General features: G+C 42.2%; 1 protein-coding gene across 1 annotated transcript in view; it reads right to left on the bottom strand.

Annotated features, from left to right (window-relative positions):
• Positions 1-16,378, bottom strand: part of LOC122332132 (plexin domain-containing protein 1-like) — a 108,584-nt gene extending 92,206 nt beyond the window's left edge. Inside the window, exons 1-4 of the mRNA XM_043229425.1 lie at positions 16,204-16,378; positions 12,863-12,987; positions 12,681-12,795; positions 11,498-11,664 (exon numbers count right to left, since the gene is read on the bottom strand). Coding sequence (XP_043085360.1) covers positions 11,498-11,664; positions 12,681-12,795; positions 12,863-12,987; positions 16,204-16,378 — 582 coding nt within the window. The remainder of the gene's footprint in view (positions 1-11,497; positions 11,665-12,680; positions 12,796-12,862; positions 12,988-16,203) is intronic.
• Between the last annotated feature and the right edge of the window lie 370 nt (positions 16,379-16,748).

The following is a 16,748-nucleotide window of genomic DNA, read 5'->3' as shown; positions in this document are numbered from 1 at the left end:
GGTATGTTTATTTTCCATAGGGTGAAGTGGACCGCTCTTTGTCTGGCTTGTCACCTAGGACCTGTTTGCCTTGGGAGACCCTACCAGGGCATATAGCCCCGACAACCTAGCTCCTAGGGTCATTCAGGCACTCAAACCCCTCCACCACGTTAAGGTGGCGATCCTCGGGAGTGATATTTGAGAAGTGAATTAAAGTTTATATGATTTATGGAAAGTGTGCAAGAATTATTTAAACAAAATTAGCCACATGCATAAATTTAGGCACCCTTGTCATTTTATTGATTTCAATGCCTTTAGCACTAATTATTCCAACTCAAAATTGGTTTTTGTAACCTCGGTGAGCCTTGACCTCCATACACAGGTGAATACAATCATGAGAAAGTATTTAAAGGAGGCCAATTGTAAGTGTTTCTCATCATTGCATCTTCTCTAAATTGTGGCAACATGGGAGCCTCAAAACAACTCTCAGATGACCTAAAAACAATGATTGTTGAACATCATGGTTTAGGGGAATGATACAGAAAGCTGTCTCAGAAACTTAAGCTCTCAGTTTCAACTGTGAAGAACATTGTGAGGAATTGGAAGACCAGAGGCACACTTCTAGTTAAGGCCTGAAGTGGCAGACCAAGAAAAATCTCAGATAAGCAGAGGTGCATGATGGTGAGAACAGTCACAGTCAACCCACAGACCAGCTCCAAAAATCATCTTCCCGCAGATGGTGTCACTGTGCATCATTCAACTATTCAGTGCATTTTACACAAGGAAATGCTGTATGGACAAATAATTTTCACTGCACACGCCACAAACGGTGTCACTTGAGGTATGCTAGAGCACATTTGGACAAACCAGCTTCATTTTGAAATAAGGTGCTATGGACTGATGAAACTAAAATAAAGTTATTTGGGCAAAAACAAGGGCATTATGCATGGCGGAAAAACACAGCATTCCAAGAAATTGCTACCTATATTTGGTGGCGGTTCCATCATGCTGTGAGGCTGTTTGGCCAGTGCAGGGACTTGTTAAAGTTGAGGGTCGCATAGATTCCACTCAATATCAGTAGATTCTGGAGAACAATGTCCAGGAATCAGTTACAAAGTTGAAGTTGTGCCGGGGCAGGATCTTTCAACAAGACAACGACCCTAAACACTGCTCAAAATATACTAAAGGTATTCATGCAGAGGAACATGTTCTGGAATGGCCATCTCAGTCCCCAGACCTGAATATTACTGAAAATTTGTGGTGTGATTTTTAGCGGGCTGTCCATGCTCAGAAACCATCAAACCTTACTGAACTGAACATGTTTTGTAAAGAAGAATGGTCCAAAATACCTTCTGCCAGAAGGGAAGCTATTTGGAAGCCATAAAAAGCGTTTAGAGGCTGTTATTTCTGCAAAAGAAGTGTGACGGCCCAAGTGGTGGCCACACATTGAGTGGTAATATGGCTGTATCACCTTTACACACACAACACACTTTTGTAAATCATGTTTATTAATTTATGGTTAAGCTTAGTTTAACTGTTTTCCTTATCAACTGCATTTAATATTCACACAAGCAATACATGGTTTATAATTTCCATATGTTTCATTTATAACACATAATATACATTGTTGCTGATTTGGAGTGCACACAAATTAGTTGCGTTGTATGTGTTATTTACATTTGTTTCTATTTTGAGTTAAGTTTACCGATGGTGTGTGGCGATGATCGTCAGGCCCAAGCACTGCAGCTTCCTGGTGTGACGAAAAGTTAATTTGAGTTTAATTAAAGGCCTTTTTCTAGTAAATGATGGTGTTCTAGTAAATACTGGTGTTTCTTGTACTTGACTTCTCGGTCCCTCACAAGGAGGATGCACAAAATATTGAGTTATTTTTTTTTCTTTTGTGGTGCCTAATTTTATGCACATGGCTAATTTAGTTTAAATAATTCTTGCCCACTTTCCATAAATCATATAAACTTCATATCACTTCTCAAATATCACAGTGTTTGTCTCCTATATGATATATTTAACTGAAATTTCTTATCCAGACAACCAATGATTTATAAAGGAAAATCATGAAAATTTACCACTGTATAAGAAGTATTTAGGAGAGCTGGCTCTGCTTTTGCTCAGGATGTTCATTCATTTTCTTGAAACCCAAAAATTTCCTGACACATTGTCCACCCCTAATATTTCACTAGTATTAAAAGAGGGTAGAGATGAGACTTAGCCTTCATCTATTGCATTATTAAACTTGGAAATGAAAATTTAGCAAAAATAATAGCTAATAGATTAAATATATTTCATCCATTGTACATACAGACTAGACTGGTTTTGTCCTAATAGATTTTCATTTTTAAATTTTAGAAGATTAATAAACATAATGTATTGTAAGTGTCACCAAGCCAGCAGAGGGAGCCATGACCTCGTGGTGATCTGCATTCACTCCTCTGCGACAACTTCCTGTCTGAGGACTATAAATTCAGTAGCAGGCCCCTCACCTGGAGGCAGCAACTCCAGTAATGGCTGCCTTCCGCGAGCCGCTGCCCAAGATGGCCGCCTTCCCGAGCCGCTGCCCAAGATGGCGCGCCTTCCCGAGCCGCTGCCCAAGATGGCCGCCTTCCCGAGCCGCTGCCCAAGATGGCCGCTTCCCGAGCCGCTGCCCAAGATGGCCACCTTCCCGAGCCGCTGCCCAAGATGGCCGCCTGCCCAGCACCGCTTCCCAAGATGGCCGCCTGCCCAGCGCCGCTTCCCAAGATGGCCACCTGCAATGCAAAGCCTCCAGTGCCCGCGCCTGTGCAAAGCCTCCAGTGCCTGCGCCTCGTGCAAAGCCTCCAGTGCCCGCGCCTCGTGCAAAGCCTCCAGTGCCCGCGCCTCGTGCAAAGCCTCAAGTTATCCCACCTCCCACCCTTGCTACACGTCGTCAATGGATCCCAGCAGCCCCTGCACTCATCCTCTGCCCTCCACCTGGAGCTCGCCACGGGTCTGCCAGTCTCCATCGCCACCGTGGGTGAAGGATCCCTCGCTTCATCGTCCCGCCTCCGAGTCCCAGACTCCACCTCGGCTTGTAGACCCGTCAGCTTCCCTTAGGCTCCTAGCTCCCTCCTCTCCACCGTGCTCCGTCAATCCACCAGCTCCACCAGGCTCCATCGTCTCTCCAGCTACGCCTTGGTCGGCCGTCGACCATCCGTCGCCTCAGGATTCCACTCCTCTAGCTTCCTCGTCCCTCCATCCTTCCGGCTCTGTCAGTCCCTCCCGCAGGGAGGTTTTCCCATGTCGCTTCTTCGGGTAGTATAAATTGTTATATTTTATCGCTTATGAAATTATTATTTTGAGTAGGTTAATGTGCAGTTTAGTGTATCCACGGTATTAGTGCCAGGACAGAGCATAATAAACACATGGTCTGGCTAGGTCAAACCATTACGAATCTTTTGGATGCTCTATAACCATCATTAACATGGTATAGTTGTTTCAGTATTTTGTGGCTATTTAGTTAGATTCCTCTTTGTTCAGAGCATGCTGGTGGGTAGTTCACTTAAGGCATAATAACCACCCTCTGAGTAATGTTGAAACTGCCCAGCCATGTCGAAGATTCAGTGAAAGGCCGCTTGAAATATCTAAGTGACATTAGGTCCGTAACAAAAAGAGGACTAAAGAACGGGGCTAGATCAAACTAAATTCTGATCAATTCAAGGTAAAATGAAAAAAACGAACGTGCATTAAAGCTTTGACTAGGGCCACTGGATTCCATTCTTCAGGACAGGGGTGGACCCATACACCTTTTACTATCATCACTTTGTTTCATGCTTCTGCTCTTCTGTGGCTTTTCTCTGTCAATGTCTTAACTGACATAAGTCTGTTACACACTCACTTTGGGAACCAACAGCTTTGTTGACTAGTTGTTTTGTTTCTGGACTAACTGATATTTTCTGGCGGGATCTGGCATCTGGGGCTAAATTCTAAATATTATCTGAGACTTGGCTTAATGCTAGTATCTATTGATTCTATTGTAATTTTCAATGGATGCACATTGTATCAGCGAGACCATGAGGGAAGTGGGGAGGAGGTATTGCCTTGTATGTTTGAAACACCATCAAACAAATTTAATTAAAATTTTTTTAATGAGGTTAAATTGCATTATTGCTGCTGTGCTATATTTTTCACCTCGCTCTTCTCCAACAACCCAAGCTGATTTACTAACTACACAATGTTTGAATAACATATTGAATGTAATTACCAGCAGGCTGCTATTGTCATAAATGGCAATACAAATTAGTATAAATCTGAAACCATCTGTTTGGCTAGGCACTTTGCGTGTGGGAATTATGGGATCCACACTTCTTTGTCTGAGGAAGATATTACCTGCAAGTTGACATGTTGTAGTGTACCTCCTCTGAGTGTTAGGCAAGATAAGACTAGACTTCATAAAGTCCATGCAGCCAAAGCTTCTGGTCATGACTGCATTCCTCCTAGGTGCTAAAGTCTTTTCATGAAGAGTTGACACCTGCCAACACATACTGTACATACAACATAACATTTTTCCAAAACAGTGTAGGATATAGTTAAAGCCATTCCCAAAAAAAAAAAACAAAGTCTAGTTTTCCACCAGATTATCACCAGATCTCACTACTCAGCTGTGTTGGGAAAAGTGTTTGAAGGAACCCTCCGAGACACCATCCTGGAGGACAACCCACAATGTACTGCGTAATTGCACAGAATTTACAGCAAACCTATTTTGTACCAATGTATTCTACAAAGCTTATATTAAACCAAGTATAAAAATAACTTCTGTTCTGTAAAGATTCCACAGCAATGTTTCTAGGCAAATCTGTAGTTCCCAACACTGTGTACAGTAAAGCAAATATAAATATATTATATAAAAGGACTACAAATCTTTCACAGGTAACTAGACAAATAACAAACAAGAATTTAATAGTAAAACAAATAGAGAATATGTAACAGTCAGTATATCACGCTCTCTGGACTTTTTTATTGTTTTTGTCGTGGTGCCATGTGTTCCATGTGTAATTGTCTTAGCGTTTTCACCTGTGTCTCATTTATTAAGTAATTCCGTTGAATATTTAAGTCCTGTGATTTCAGTTCTGTTTGTCTGATCTCGTCTTTATGTGCGTGTGGTTATTATCCTGTCTGCCTGCCTGCCTGTGTGACGGTCTTGCCTGGGCGGCCTCTGCAATGCTTTGTGAACTCTGCACAATGGAGACAGTGTGTATAAATAGGGTTTCATACGTTCGTTGAGAATAAACCATTCCACAGCAATGCTTCGTTAACTCTGCTCTGTTTATTTGAAAACAGCTCTTTCAATTCTGTTTCTTGAATTCTTTTTAACTTTGTGATCGTATAGTGTTTGTTTTAGATGTTAACAATTTTTTTATACGTGACACATTTTCAATTACTTATAAAGCACATGAGTAGAGATCCTAAATATAATACAGAGCAATACAATTAAACCGTATTATAAGTGAAACATCCCCACCTAGCGGAGAATTTGAGCAACACATTTTGAATCAAACAATTTAACACAAACTTTTAACAACACATTCAACAACATACCTGCACAATGGAGACAGTGTGTATAAATAGGGTTTCAGACGTTCGTTGAGAATAAACCATTCTACATAAAACACAACACACAAACAGATTACAATCGGCCTCAGTAATATAATCTCGTTATAACTCGACATCAAGCAACACACTCGACGCCAAACATAACTTAACAGAGTCTCAACATGTTCATTGAGAGATAACGTCACTATAAAGCAAATATTTGTGTGATTTGAACACTTATTAATGGTAATTCTCAGACCGCGACACACGTGCAACTTACCCACAGCAATGCTTCGTTAACTCTGCTGTGGGCGTCCCTACTCCACACGCTAAATTACATCCTGCACCAGGTAGATGGCGCTGTCCCCATTTATGCAGTAATTTTACATTTGCACTCCGTTACACCTGCCTGTAATTATATTGTTTTTGTTATTGTATATTGTATTTCATCTGAGTAGATTAAAGCCTTTTAGTTCCCTTTATGCTCATTGTGTGCTCTCCTGCTAACCACACCCGTGACACAGTAGGTCATGGTTTTGCTAAAAAGTAGGTTAAAACCTCTTCAGCTCTGTTGCAAATTTTGTATTTTTACAGAATTACAAATACCTTAGTTAAAAACATTCCCCACACACAAACATTAGAGTCAATTGATTAAAATAATGTTTTTAGGAAAACATTTCAGGATTTTCTTTTTTTTTCATACAGTGGATTTATGATGGCCAGTGAATTAAAGAATAAAAATGCTGTTTCAAAGTGCTCTACGCTATATTAGTCGAGGAATAGATGTTCTTAAAAATAAATCTTGTAAACATTTTTATCGCAAATGTTCAGCTCTACAATGCGGATCCATTGCACAAATTCTGTTGGAGAAGTAATTTCTTCTTGTTTTATTAGAAACGGGATTTACAAATATAAAATGCTGTTTCACACTCTGGAGCAAAAGGTTGCAGTATAATTATAGGCTGTAACATTTATTGTAGATATTGTTGCACTTAGTTTTTATTCTTGTTTAATAGACTTCCATAATCTCAAATGAAGTGCTAATGCACAAGATACTTGGAGTGTCTATTTACACTTTTTTGGCAAAGGATATTCTCCACCTACTCCACCTACCAATGTGTGACTAGGCTAGTCATCATTAAAAAAATAGTAACTTGCCATCAGCTTTAGTGATGCAGATGGTAAAGCTTATGATGAATGTATTCTGATGCATTCAACCTGGGTTTGAATCTGCCTTCTGATGAAAAATTTCCCCCTCTTTTATATTTAAACTCACATCAGTAAAGCATTCATTTTCAAGGAAATAATCAAATTGTGAATTAAATATTGGGTAGGTGTAATGAGGATGCTGATGATGATTGTGTATCCATGTGTTTATTGGGAGAGTCCAACAGAGAATAGTCAAATACAACAGGCAGAAGTTTGTTTACAGTTAAGCACTCCGATCGGTTCAAGGGATTTCCAAATAGCAAAGACAGTCAAGCAGGCAATGGGTCGTATCACAAACATCAATCTAATCAGGTTACCAGAATACAGGGATGATCCGAAGAGACAATGGTCAGAGTAAACAGGCAAGCTCATACACAAGATAGCAGTCAGAATAATCATGAGAGAAATGCTTGGTAAGGCAGTGAAACTGTCAATACTTCGCAATGATTGAAACGGGTGCTCTGGCTTTATGCTGGGCAAACAGGAAATGAGTGCAGAAGCAGTGGAGACGAGTCAGTACTCGGGCGAGGGCTCCCTCTGTTAGTGTAGCGTTACAGTAGGATTAGGATAGAGAGGGCTACTCAACTATAGCATCTTTAATGATTTTAATTATTTTTTTATAATGTACTTTAATACTGAGGTGCAGATAATTGCCACTTGCAATAAGTAGTATAAATAACTTAATTTCTAGATATTATCTTTGATTTGATTGCATAGAACGTCTTTGCATTTAATAACAAATTCGCTTTTCATGAAATCCTCCTTTTACCAGCTAATCTATTCCCTGACAGAGGCTCCCCTTGGCACGGACGTGCTGGCACACAGCTGGCCTCAGGCCCCACGCAAGTATGCATTAATACCCACCCAGACTTGGTTTTCAGAACCCTCCCTGGCGCATTCCTCTGAGGACCTCCTTTCGCAGGGGCTTGGCACCATGTGGCGCCCCGTGGCATGTGTGGCTCCTAGACAGGATGCTGCAGACTTAAGAGCCTTGAAGGTGCACAATTAGAGTAGTGCTTTCTTTCCTGCAAGAAAGATTGGAGCATAGGCTGTCACCCTCCACCTTGAAAGTGTATGTGGCTGCCATTGCATCACAAAAGCACAATCTTGTTGTGTTCTAAGGGGGTGCCAAAAGGTTACATCCTTCTAGCTCACCCCTTGTTTGTTGTCCTGGCTGGCCTTCAGAGAGGTCCCTTTGAGCCGCTGAAGTCAGCTGAGCTTAAGTTCCTGTCTACTAAGGCAGTGCTCCTGATCGTGCTCACTTCCATCAAGATGGTCGGGGACCTCCAAGCATTTTCGTGATCAGGTGGTGAACCTGCAAGCACTGCCAACGGAGGAGGCAGATCCAGTTTGGCTGTGCTGTGTCCCGTCAGAGCTCTATGCATATATGTGGATCGCACTTGGAGCTTCAGAAGCTCTGAGCAGCTTTTTGTCTCTCACGGAGGTCAGCTGAGTCACGCACTGTTCTTCCTGCTCCAGTAAAAGTTCTCTGTCCTGTGAATCCTGATGGAGTTTGCTCACCCAGGAGCACTGTTCTTCCTGCTCCAGTAAAAGTTCTCTGTCCTGTGAATCCTGATGGAGTTTCCTCTGACACCCTCAGCAGTTTGCCCGGTTGTGGTCATCCCCTGTACTGGGCTAGGTGTTCCAAATAGCTCTCCACTGCATTCCTATATGTTTATCTTTCACAGTAAGGTTTTCTCTTGGTGAATCTGTGTCTTCCCTTGACAGAGTCTTCCGTCTGTCTCTGATGCCAGTCGTTCCTCTCCTCCCTAAGAAAGGACCTGCCACACAGCTATGTATGCTGAGATGCAGTCTCAGATGACAGTGTTGATGTTCCAAGGTTTTGAACTTGTTCTTCTGGTTTGAAGATAAACTTCAAAGATGTCCTGACACATGATGATTGAGAGTTTCTTCTCAGGAAAAGCTGAAAAGAGCTAAGTGAAAAATGTGCTGAGATCTGAAGATCTTTGGTTAAAAGGAAAGTCAAGGCCGCTTAAGGATTAAAGTGATACTCAAATTCTCATCTCCTGGTTATCCCACAGAACAGCAGATGGGCTGTTCCCAGCCCGCCACAGTGGAGGTGCCAGTTTCAGAGGATGAGAAGTAGTGAGATGTGGAAGATACCAAAAAGGTAGAAGGCTGAGATGGGGCATTGGAGTGAGGCCTTTTTGGAATACGTGGAGGTCACCCTCTTTAGGGTTAAAAGCGCTATATAAATAAAATGATTGATTGATTGAGAGAGCCAATAGTGACTTGTTCTCAAGCATGGTCATTTGTATATAAACTGGATCGGAGGTTGATATATAATTAGTGAAGATTCTTAGAACCTTAGAAGATCACGTGATGGTGAATACACAGATACTACACAGAAACACAAAATATGTTGATATTATGAGGTCATATAAACTAGTGATCTATCATAAACATGTACTAAAACAAGACAATATAAAAAATAAGAAAAATAAGACAATAAAAACCGATAACAATATGCACAATAACCTTAAGGATAAGCATTACAGGAAATTCATGGACAAATTGTCTGGGACTTAATAAAATTTGTCATTGCAGTATCTGTTTTAGAGAGAATTAGTGGGGAAGGAAATTCTCTCTAAATACTTTTAGGTCATAAAGTTTATCTCATCTGGCAGAGGTGTCCTGGATACCATGGTAACTGGCGGCCTGGAGTCATTCACAGACATATTGGCATCCAGCTTATATACTGGATGAGGTTGAGGATGAGGTTTTTCATATTATTCAAACAAGTTCCAGATAAACAAAAGTTGCTTGAGGCTGAACGTTCTTTAATGATACAATGTGTTCAGACTGGTAAGGCACAGTTCCAAAAGCATATGAATTAGTGCCAGAGGTGTATTACTAAACATTTTGTGGTTTGAGGAAACATTTTCTCAAACATAAACAGAATTAGCACATGAATTGTGCTACTGTATAAAGTTACTATAAACTACTACTAAAACTAAAGCGGCAACTTTGGCAGATGAATATAACTTGATACATAAATCTTGTGTCGGTCTCATTTTATGCAACCTTTGAATATGCCGACAGCTTTTTAAATATGAAATACAAATATGAAATTTTCTAAAAGGAAAAAATCAGACTCAGCTTTAATCTGTAATTATTGTTTATGTTAGGGACACACAAAAATTGTCCAGTACTTCAGGTAAAAGGTCGAAACCGTTATATGTTAACAAAGTGTAGTTTACAGCAAAGATTGTGGCAAAAATAGTCATTTTTGTTGTATAGCGTGACAAAAAATACCCTGTAACACATTCACTCTTTCTGGCAGTGGCAGGTCACACCACCACTTCAGTAGAGTAGTAGGCCTAGTAGTAATAGTGTACATTTTATTTATTCACTCACTTGCCTTGACTCGCATATGAACTTAAGTGATATCCCATTCCTAAATCCGTAGTGTTCAATATGATGTTGGTCGACCCTTTGCAGCAATGACAGCTTCAACTCTTCTGGGAATGCTGTCCACAAGGTTTAGGAATGTGTTTATGGGAATTTTTGACCATTCTTCCAGAAGCACATTTGTGAGGTCACACACTGATGTTGAACGAGAAGTCCTGGGTCACACTCTCCGCTCTAATTCATCCCAAAGGTGTTCAGTCAGGTTGAAGTCAGGACCCTGTGCAGGCCAGTCAAGTTCATCCACACCAGACTCTGTCATCCATGTCTTTATGGACTTTGCTTTTAGGAAGAGGAAGGGGCCAGCTCCAAACTGTTCCCACAATGTTGGGAGCATGAAATTGTCCAAAATGCTGTGGTATGAGGAAGCATTCAAAGTTTCTTTATCTGGAACTAAGAGGCCAAGCCCAGCTTCTGAAAAACAACCCCACACTATAATCCCTCCTCCACCAAACTTTACACTTTGCACAATGCAGTCAGACAAGTACTGTACTATAGAAAGTTGGCAACCTCAGCATCTGCTGACCCCACTCTATCAGTTTTTGTGGCCTACCACTTCGTAGCTAAGTTGCTGTCATTCCCAAACGCTTTCCACGCTCTTATAATGCAGCTGACAGATGACTGTGGAACATTTAGGAGCGAGGAAATTTCACAACTGGTTTTGTTGCACAGGTGGCATCCTATCACAGCCCCTGAGAGTGACCCATTCTTTCAAAAATGTTTGTAAAAACAGTCTGCATGCCTAGGTGCTTAATTTTATACAGCTGTGGCCATGAAGTTGATTGGAACACCTGATTCTGTTTATTTGGATGGGTGAGCAAATACTTGTGAGCAATATGTGAATGTATCAAGTGCCAGGTGTCACAAACGTTTGTCACTGTTTTTGCTGTAAACAATACTGTTTTTGTTTTGTTTTCAGAAGTGGGTACTCATATGAACTGTATGATATTTCCATATTGATTTGAATTATTAATCCATAATTATTTACCACACTGCTCAACTCTCTGACTCGCCTCCTGTGCATGCAGCACTTTTCCTTTTTTTTTTTACTGTCTGTATCCTCTCTGACTGTGGTGTATGCAGGATGGCACAAAGTGGGCATGGGCGCTTATTAATATATATATATATATATATATATATATATATATATATATATATATATATATATATATGTATATATATATGCACGTCTGCTGCCCTTGAGTGGATCATGTTGAAATTGTTACAAACCTTAACATAATAAATAATTTATTAAGTCAAAATAACAACAATTATGATTATAATTAAAAAGTTATCATTATAACAATAATTAACTCACCGCCACTCCTGTCAAATTGTCAGGGAATATGTCAATGGATAGCCTGTTGGCTGACTCTTGTCCAGTTCTGTTCTGAGTACGTCTGCTGAAATCTTCCTGGTCTCTTTTTGTTCTCTGGTTGTCTGATGGACCTCCATTAGCCTTCACTGACTGCCCGTGATATATACCTGACGTAAAAACAAAATAAAACTGCATGTTATCTTAGCTTAAAAAATTATATTATCTGCACACTAAGTTGACGTCAGAATGAAATAAAAAATTACCTAAATGCATGCTATTGATCTTATTGTGAACAATTCATACATGTAAGCAAAAAAACTAATATAATTTAATCCCATGCTACATTTTATTTTTATTTTTGAACAATCCATTTAACTAGGATATATAATAGAAGACCTGTCCCTAATTCTGTTTCATGGTGACCTTAGGGTTAGTTCACACAAAAATTTGCCTGTGACTTCTTTTAGATGAACTTTAGACAATGAAGCTAAAACACAGGCCTATTTTCATTTTTGGGTTAATTAACCCTTTACAGTTTTTCTCAGTCACTTTGGAGTATTTCTAAGATCAAAAATGTAATCTTCAAAACGCTCGGCCACTACGTATGTAACCCTTGTTCCCTGATGGATGTTATGTAATCATGACAGACTGGGGTCTTGCTTGGAGCCCTCATTATCACAAGAGGAAACCTTACTGTGGAAAATACACATATAGGATCTCCGTGGAGAATCAACTATATGGAGCACCTAGCCCAGTAGAAGGGATGACCAGAATCGGGCAAGCTCCACCCAGTCTGACTGCTGGGGGTCTCGGAGGAAGCCCCACCAGGGTTCGTTAACCATAGAACTTATTGGAGGGGGAAAACAGCACTCACATCCCCAGGTGAGAGGGAATGGTAAGAGATACTGGCCAGTTCATCCCGCCAATTACCTGTTACCCAACTCACAGGAAGAAATTGGCTCTACACAAAGACTGTAATATCTACGCCCAGCCTGCAGCTCTGCAAATGTCTGCCAGAGAGCTCCAGCGCAAAGGAGTAGACAACACTCCGGGTGGAGTGAGTTTGCAAGTTCACCACCTGATCGCAAAAGGCCGTGGTCGGAACCTTAGGCACGTATCCAGACCAGGGTCTCAGGAATAAATAAGAGTAGGCCGGCCCGAACACAAGGCACTCTTCGCTCACCAAAAATGCTTGGAGGTCCGTGAACCCTCTTCATGGAAGTGAGCACAGTCAGGAGCGCTGCCTTGGCAGACAGGAACTTAAGCTCAACTGACTCCAGCGGCCCAAAGGGACCTCTCTGAAGGCAAGCCAGGACATTCGAGAGATCCCATAAGGGCACAAGGGGTGTCCAAGGAGAATTTAACCTTCTGGCACCCCTCAGGACCCTGCAATTCCACATACACCTTCAAGGTGAAGGGTGACAGCCTATGCTCCAACTCTTCTTGCAGGAAAGAAAGTACTGCCTCAATCATGCACCTTCGGGAGTCTTCTTTGCGAGAAGAACACCATTTCATGAACAGACTCCACTTCAGGGCATAGGCTTCACTTATAGTGGGAGCTCTAGCCTGGGTAATAGGGTTCAGCATAGCCTGTGGTAAATCATTCTGCCAAGTCCCATCCAGGAGCCAGACATGGAGGATGGCGCATGGCATCAAGCCTCTGAGACTGAAGGTCCTTCCTCAGAGGAATGCAAGGAGATTGAGTTCGGAAAACCAAGTCTAAGTGGGCCAATATGGCGCAACCAGCAGGATCTGTTCCTCGTCCTCCCTGACCTTGCACAGTGTCTGTGTGAGCAGGCTCACTGGGGAAAACGCATATTTGCATAGGAACTGAGGCCAGCTGTGTGCAAGTGCATCTGTGCTGAGGGGAGCCTCAGTTAGGGAATAAAATGAGAATGAGAGGATCCACAAGAAGCAAACAGGTTGACATGAGCTTCTTCGAATTGAATCCAAATCAGCTGGATCTTTTCAGGGTGGTGTTGCCATTATCCGTGGTTACGAACACATGCCGTGACACTTGTTTGACAGAAGGGCACCCTGACCTAAAGAAATGCAAGGTCTGTCCATGGGATGAAAGTGCGACAACAAGCTGCAGCTGCCGAAGCCATATGCCCCAGAAAATGTTTCAGTGGAACCACTGATTGTGCACGCTCTTCTGTGAGGCACGCTGTCATACTCTTCTTCTTCTTCCACTTATCCGGAGCCGGGTCGCGGGGGAAACAGTATAAGCAGGGACGCCCAGACTTCCCTCTCCCAGACACTTCCTCCAGCTCTTCCGGGGGAACACCGAGGCACTCCCAGGCCAGCCGAGAGACATAGTCCCTCCAGCGTGTCCTAGGTCTTTCCCGGGGCCTCCTCCCGGTGGGACATGCCCAGAACACCTCCATTGGGAGACGTCCGGGAGGCATCCAAAACAGATGCCCGAGCCACCTCAGCTGGCCTCTCTCGATGTGGAGGAGCAGCGGGTCTACTCCGAGCTCCTCCCGAGTGACTGAACTCCTCACCCTATCTCTAAGGGAGCGCCCAGCCACCCCTACGGAAGAAACTCATTTCGGCCAGCTTGTATCCGAGATCTCATCCTTTCGGTAATGAACCAAAGCTCATAACCATAGGTGAGAGTAGGAATGAAGATCGACCGGTAAATCGAGAGCTTCACCTTGCGGCTCAGCTCCTTCACCATGACAGACCAGTACAGCGACGGCATTACTGCACAAGCTGCACCGATCCGTCTGTCTATCTCTCGTTCCATCCTTCCCTCACTCGTGAACAAGACCCCAAGATACTTAAACTCCTCCACCTGAGGCAGGAGCTCCCCACCAACCTGAAGGGGGCAAGCCACCCTTGTCCGACTGAGAACCATGGCCTCAGACTTAGAGGTGCTGATCCTCATTCCCGCCGCTTCACACTCAGCTGCAAACCACCCCAGTGCACACTGTAGGTCTTGGCCAGATGCAGCCAACAGAACAACATCATCAGCAAAAAGCAGAGAAGCTATCCTGTGGTCACCAAACCAGACCCCCTCCAGCCCCCGGCTGCGCCTAGAAATCCTGTCCATAAAAATAATGAACAGGACCGGTGACAAAGGGCAGCCCTGTCGTAGTCCAACATGCACTGGGAACAAGTCTGACTTAATGCCGGCAATGCAAACCAAGCTCCTGCTCTGATCATACAGGATCGGACAGCCCTTAGCAATGGGCCTCTTACCCCATATTCCCAGAGCACCCACAGGACACATCGCAAGGAACCTGCTCGAATGCCTTCTCCAAATCCACAAAACACATGTGGACTGGTTGGGCAAACTCCCAGGAACCCTCCAGCATCCTGAAGAGGGTATAGAGTTGGTCCAGTGTTCAACATCCAGGACGAAACCTCACATTGTTCTGTCATACTCACAGAGTCTAACTCCAATTTCAGTGGCACTTTCTCTTATCAGAGCTAATAAGGGCTCCAAGCAAGTTCCCACTCTGTCGTCATGACATAACTCATAGTGACTGACAGACAGGAACTACTTGTTCAACCTTCACATCATCTAGTCACTTGTGCAGATCATAAAAGCCATTTCTTAGTCTTTTGAATAAATTTTGATTTGTCTGCTGTTTTCTAAATTATTAATTGCTAATACAACCCCTGGCAAAAAGTATGGAATCACCAGTCTTGGACGAGCACTCATTCAGACATTTCATTCTGTAGAACAAACTCAGATCACAAACATGAAACAATCATGAAGTCATTCCAAAGTGCAACTTCTGGCATTCAGAAACACTAAAAGAAATGAAGAAAAAACATTGTGATAGTCAACAAATGCTACTTTTATAGAGCAAGCACAGGGAAAAAAATATGGAATCATTCAATTCTGAGGAAAAAAATATGGAATCATGAAAAACAGACGAACAAAAAAACAGTCAAATCATATCACTAGTATTTAGTTGCACCACCTCTGGCTTTTATAACAGCTTGCAGTCTCTGAGGCATGGACTTGATGAGTGACAAGCTGTATTCTTCATCAATCTGGTGCCAACTCTCTTTGATTGCAGCTGCTGATCAGCTTTGCAGGTCGGAGCCTTGCCGTGGACCATTTTTTTCAATTTCCACCACAGGTTTTCAGTTGGGTTTAGATCTGGACTATTTGCAGGCCATGACATTGACTGGATGCGTCTTTCTCCAAGGAATGCTTTCACAGGTTTTGCTCTATGGCACGATGCATTGTCATCTTGGAAAATAATTTCATCATCCCCAAACATCTTTTCTATTGAAGGGATAAGAAAACTGTCCAAAATGTCAATGTAAACTTGTGCATTTATCCCCAGTGCCTTTGCCTGACATGCAGCCCCATATCATCAAGGACTGTGGAAATTTGGATGTTTTCTTTAGGCAGTCTTCTTTGTAAATCTCACTGGAATGGCACCAATCAAAAGTTCCAGCATCATCACATTGTCCAATACAGATTCGTGACTCATCACTGAAGATAACCTTCATCCAGTCATTCACAGTCTATGATTGCTTCTCCTTAGCCCATTGCAGTCTTGTTCTTTTCTGTTTAGGTGTCAATGATGGTTTTCTTTTAGCTTTTTCTCACAGTTCGGTCACATACATTGACTCCAGCTTCCTCCCATTTATTGTTCAGTTGTTTTGTTGTGCATTTTGGTTTTCAAGACATATGGCCTTCAGTTTTCTGTCTTGACGCTTGGATGTCTTCCTTGGTCTACCAGTACGCTTGGCTTTAAGAACCTTCCCATGCTGTTTGTACTTGGTCCATATCTTACATACAGCTGACTGTGAACAGCCCACATCTTTGGCAACCATGCGTGAAGAGTTACCTTCTTCAAGAAGTTTGACAATCCTCTCTTTGGTTTCAAGAGACATCTCACTTATTGGAGCCATGACTCTTGCCAATCCACTTGGTCTAGCAGCCCTCCATGGTGTGATAACTGCAATGCTTTTAACTGCAGACTAACAAGCAGATCTAATCTGAGACAGGTGCACAATTAAGGAAAGGAAATTGACTGAATGAATCCTTATTATCTCCTCAGAATTGAATGATTCCATATTTTTTCCTCAGAATTGAATGATTCCATATTTTTTCCCTGTGCTTGCTCTATAAAAGTAGCATTTGTTGACTATCACAATGTTTTTTCTTCATTTCTTTTAGTGTTTCTGAATGCCAAGAAGTTGCACTTTGGAATGACTTCATGATTGTTTCATGTTTGTGATCTGAGTTTGTTCTACAGAATGAAATGTCTGAATGAGTGCT

The sequence above is a fragment of the Puntigrus tetrazona genome, unplaced genomic scaffold (genome assembly GCF_018831695.1).
Source record: "Puntigrus tetrazona isolate hp1 unplaced genomic scaffold, ASM1883169v1 S000000004, whole genome shotgun sequence".
NCBI lineage: Eukaryota > Metazoa > Chordata > Actinopteri > Cypriniformes > Cyprinidae > Puntigrus > Puntigrus tetrazona.
Note: the sequence above shows the minus strand (reverse complement) of the source record. Positions and strands in the feature narration are given on the sequence as shown.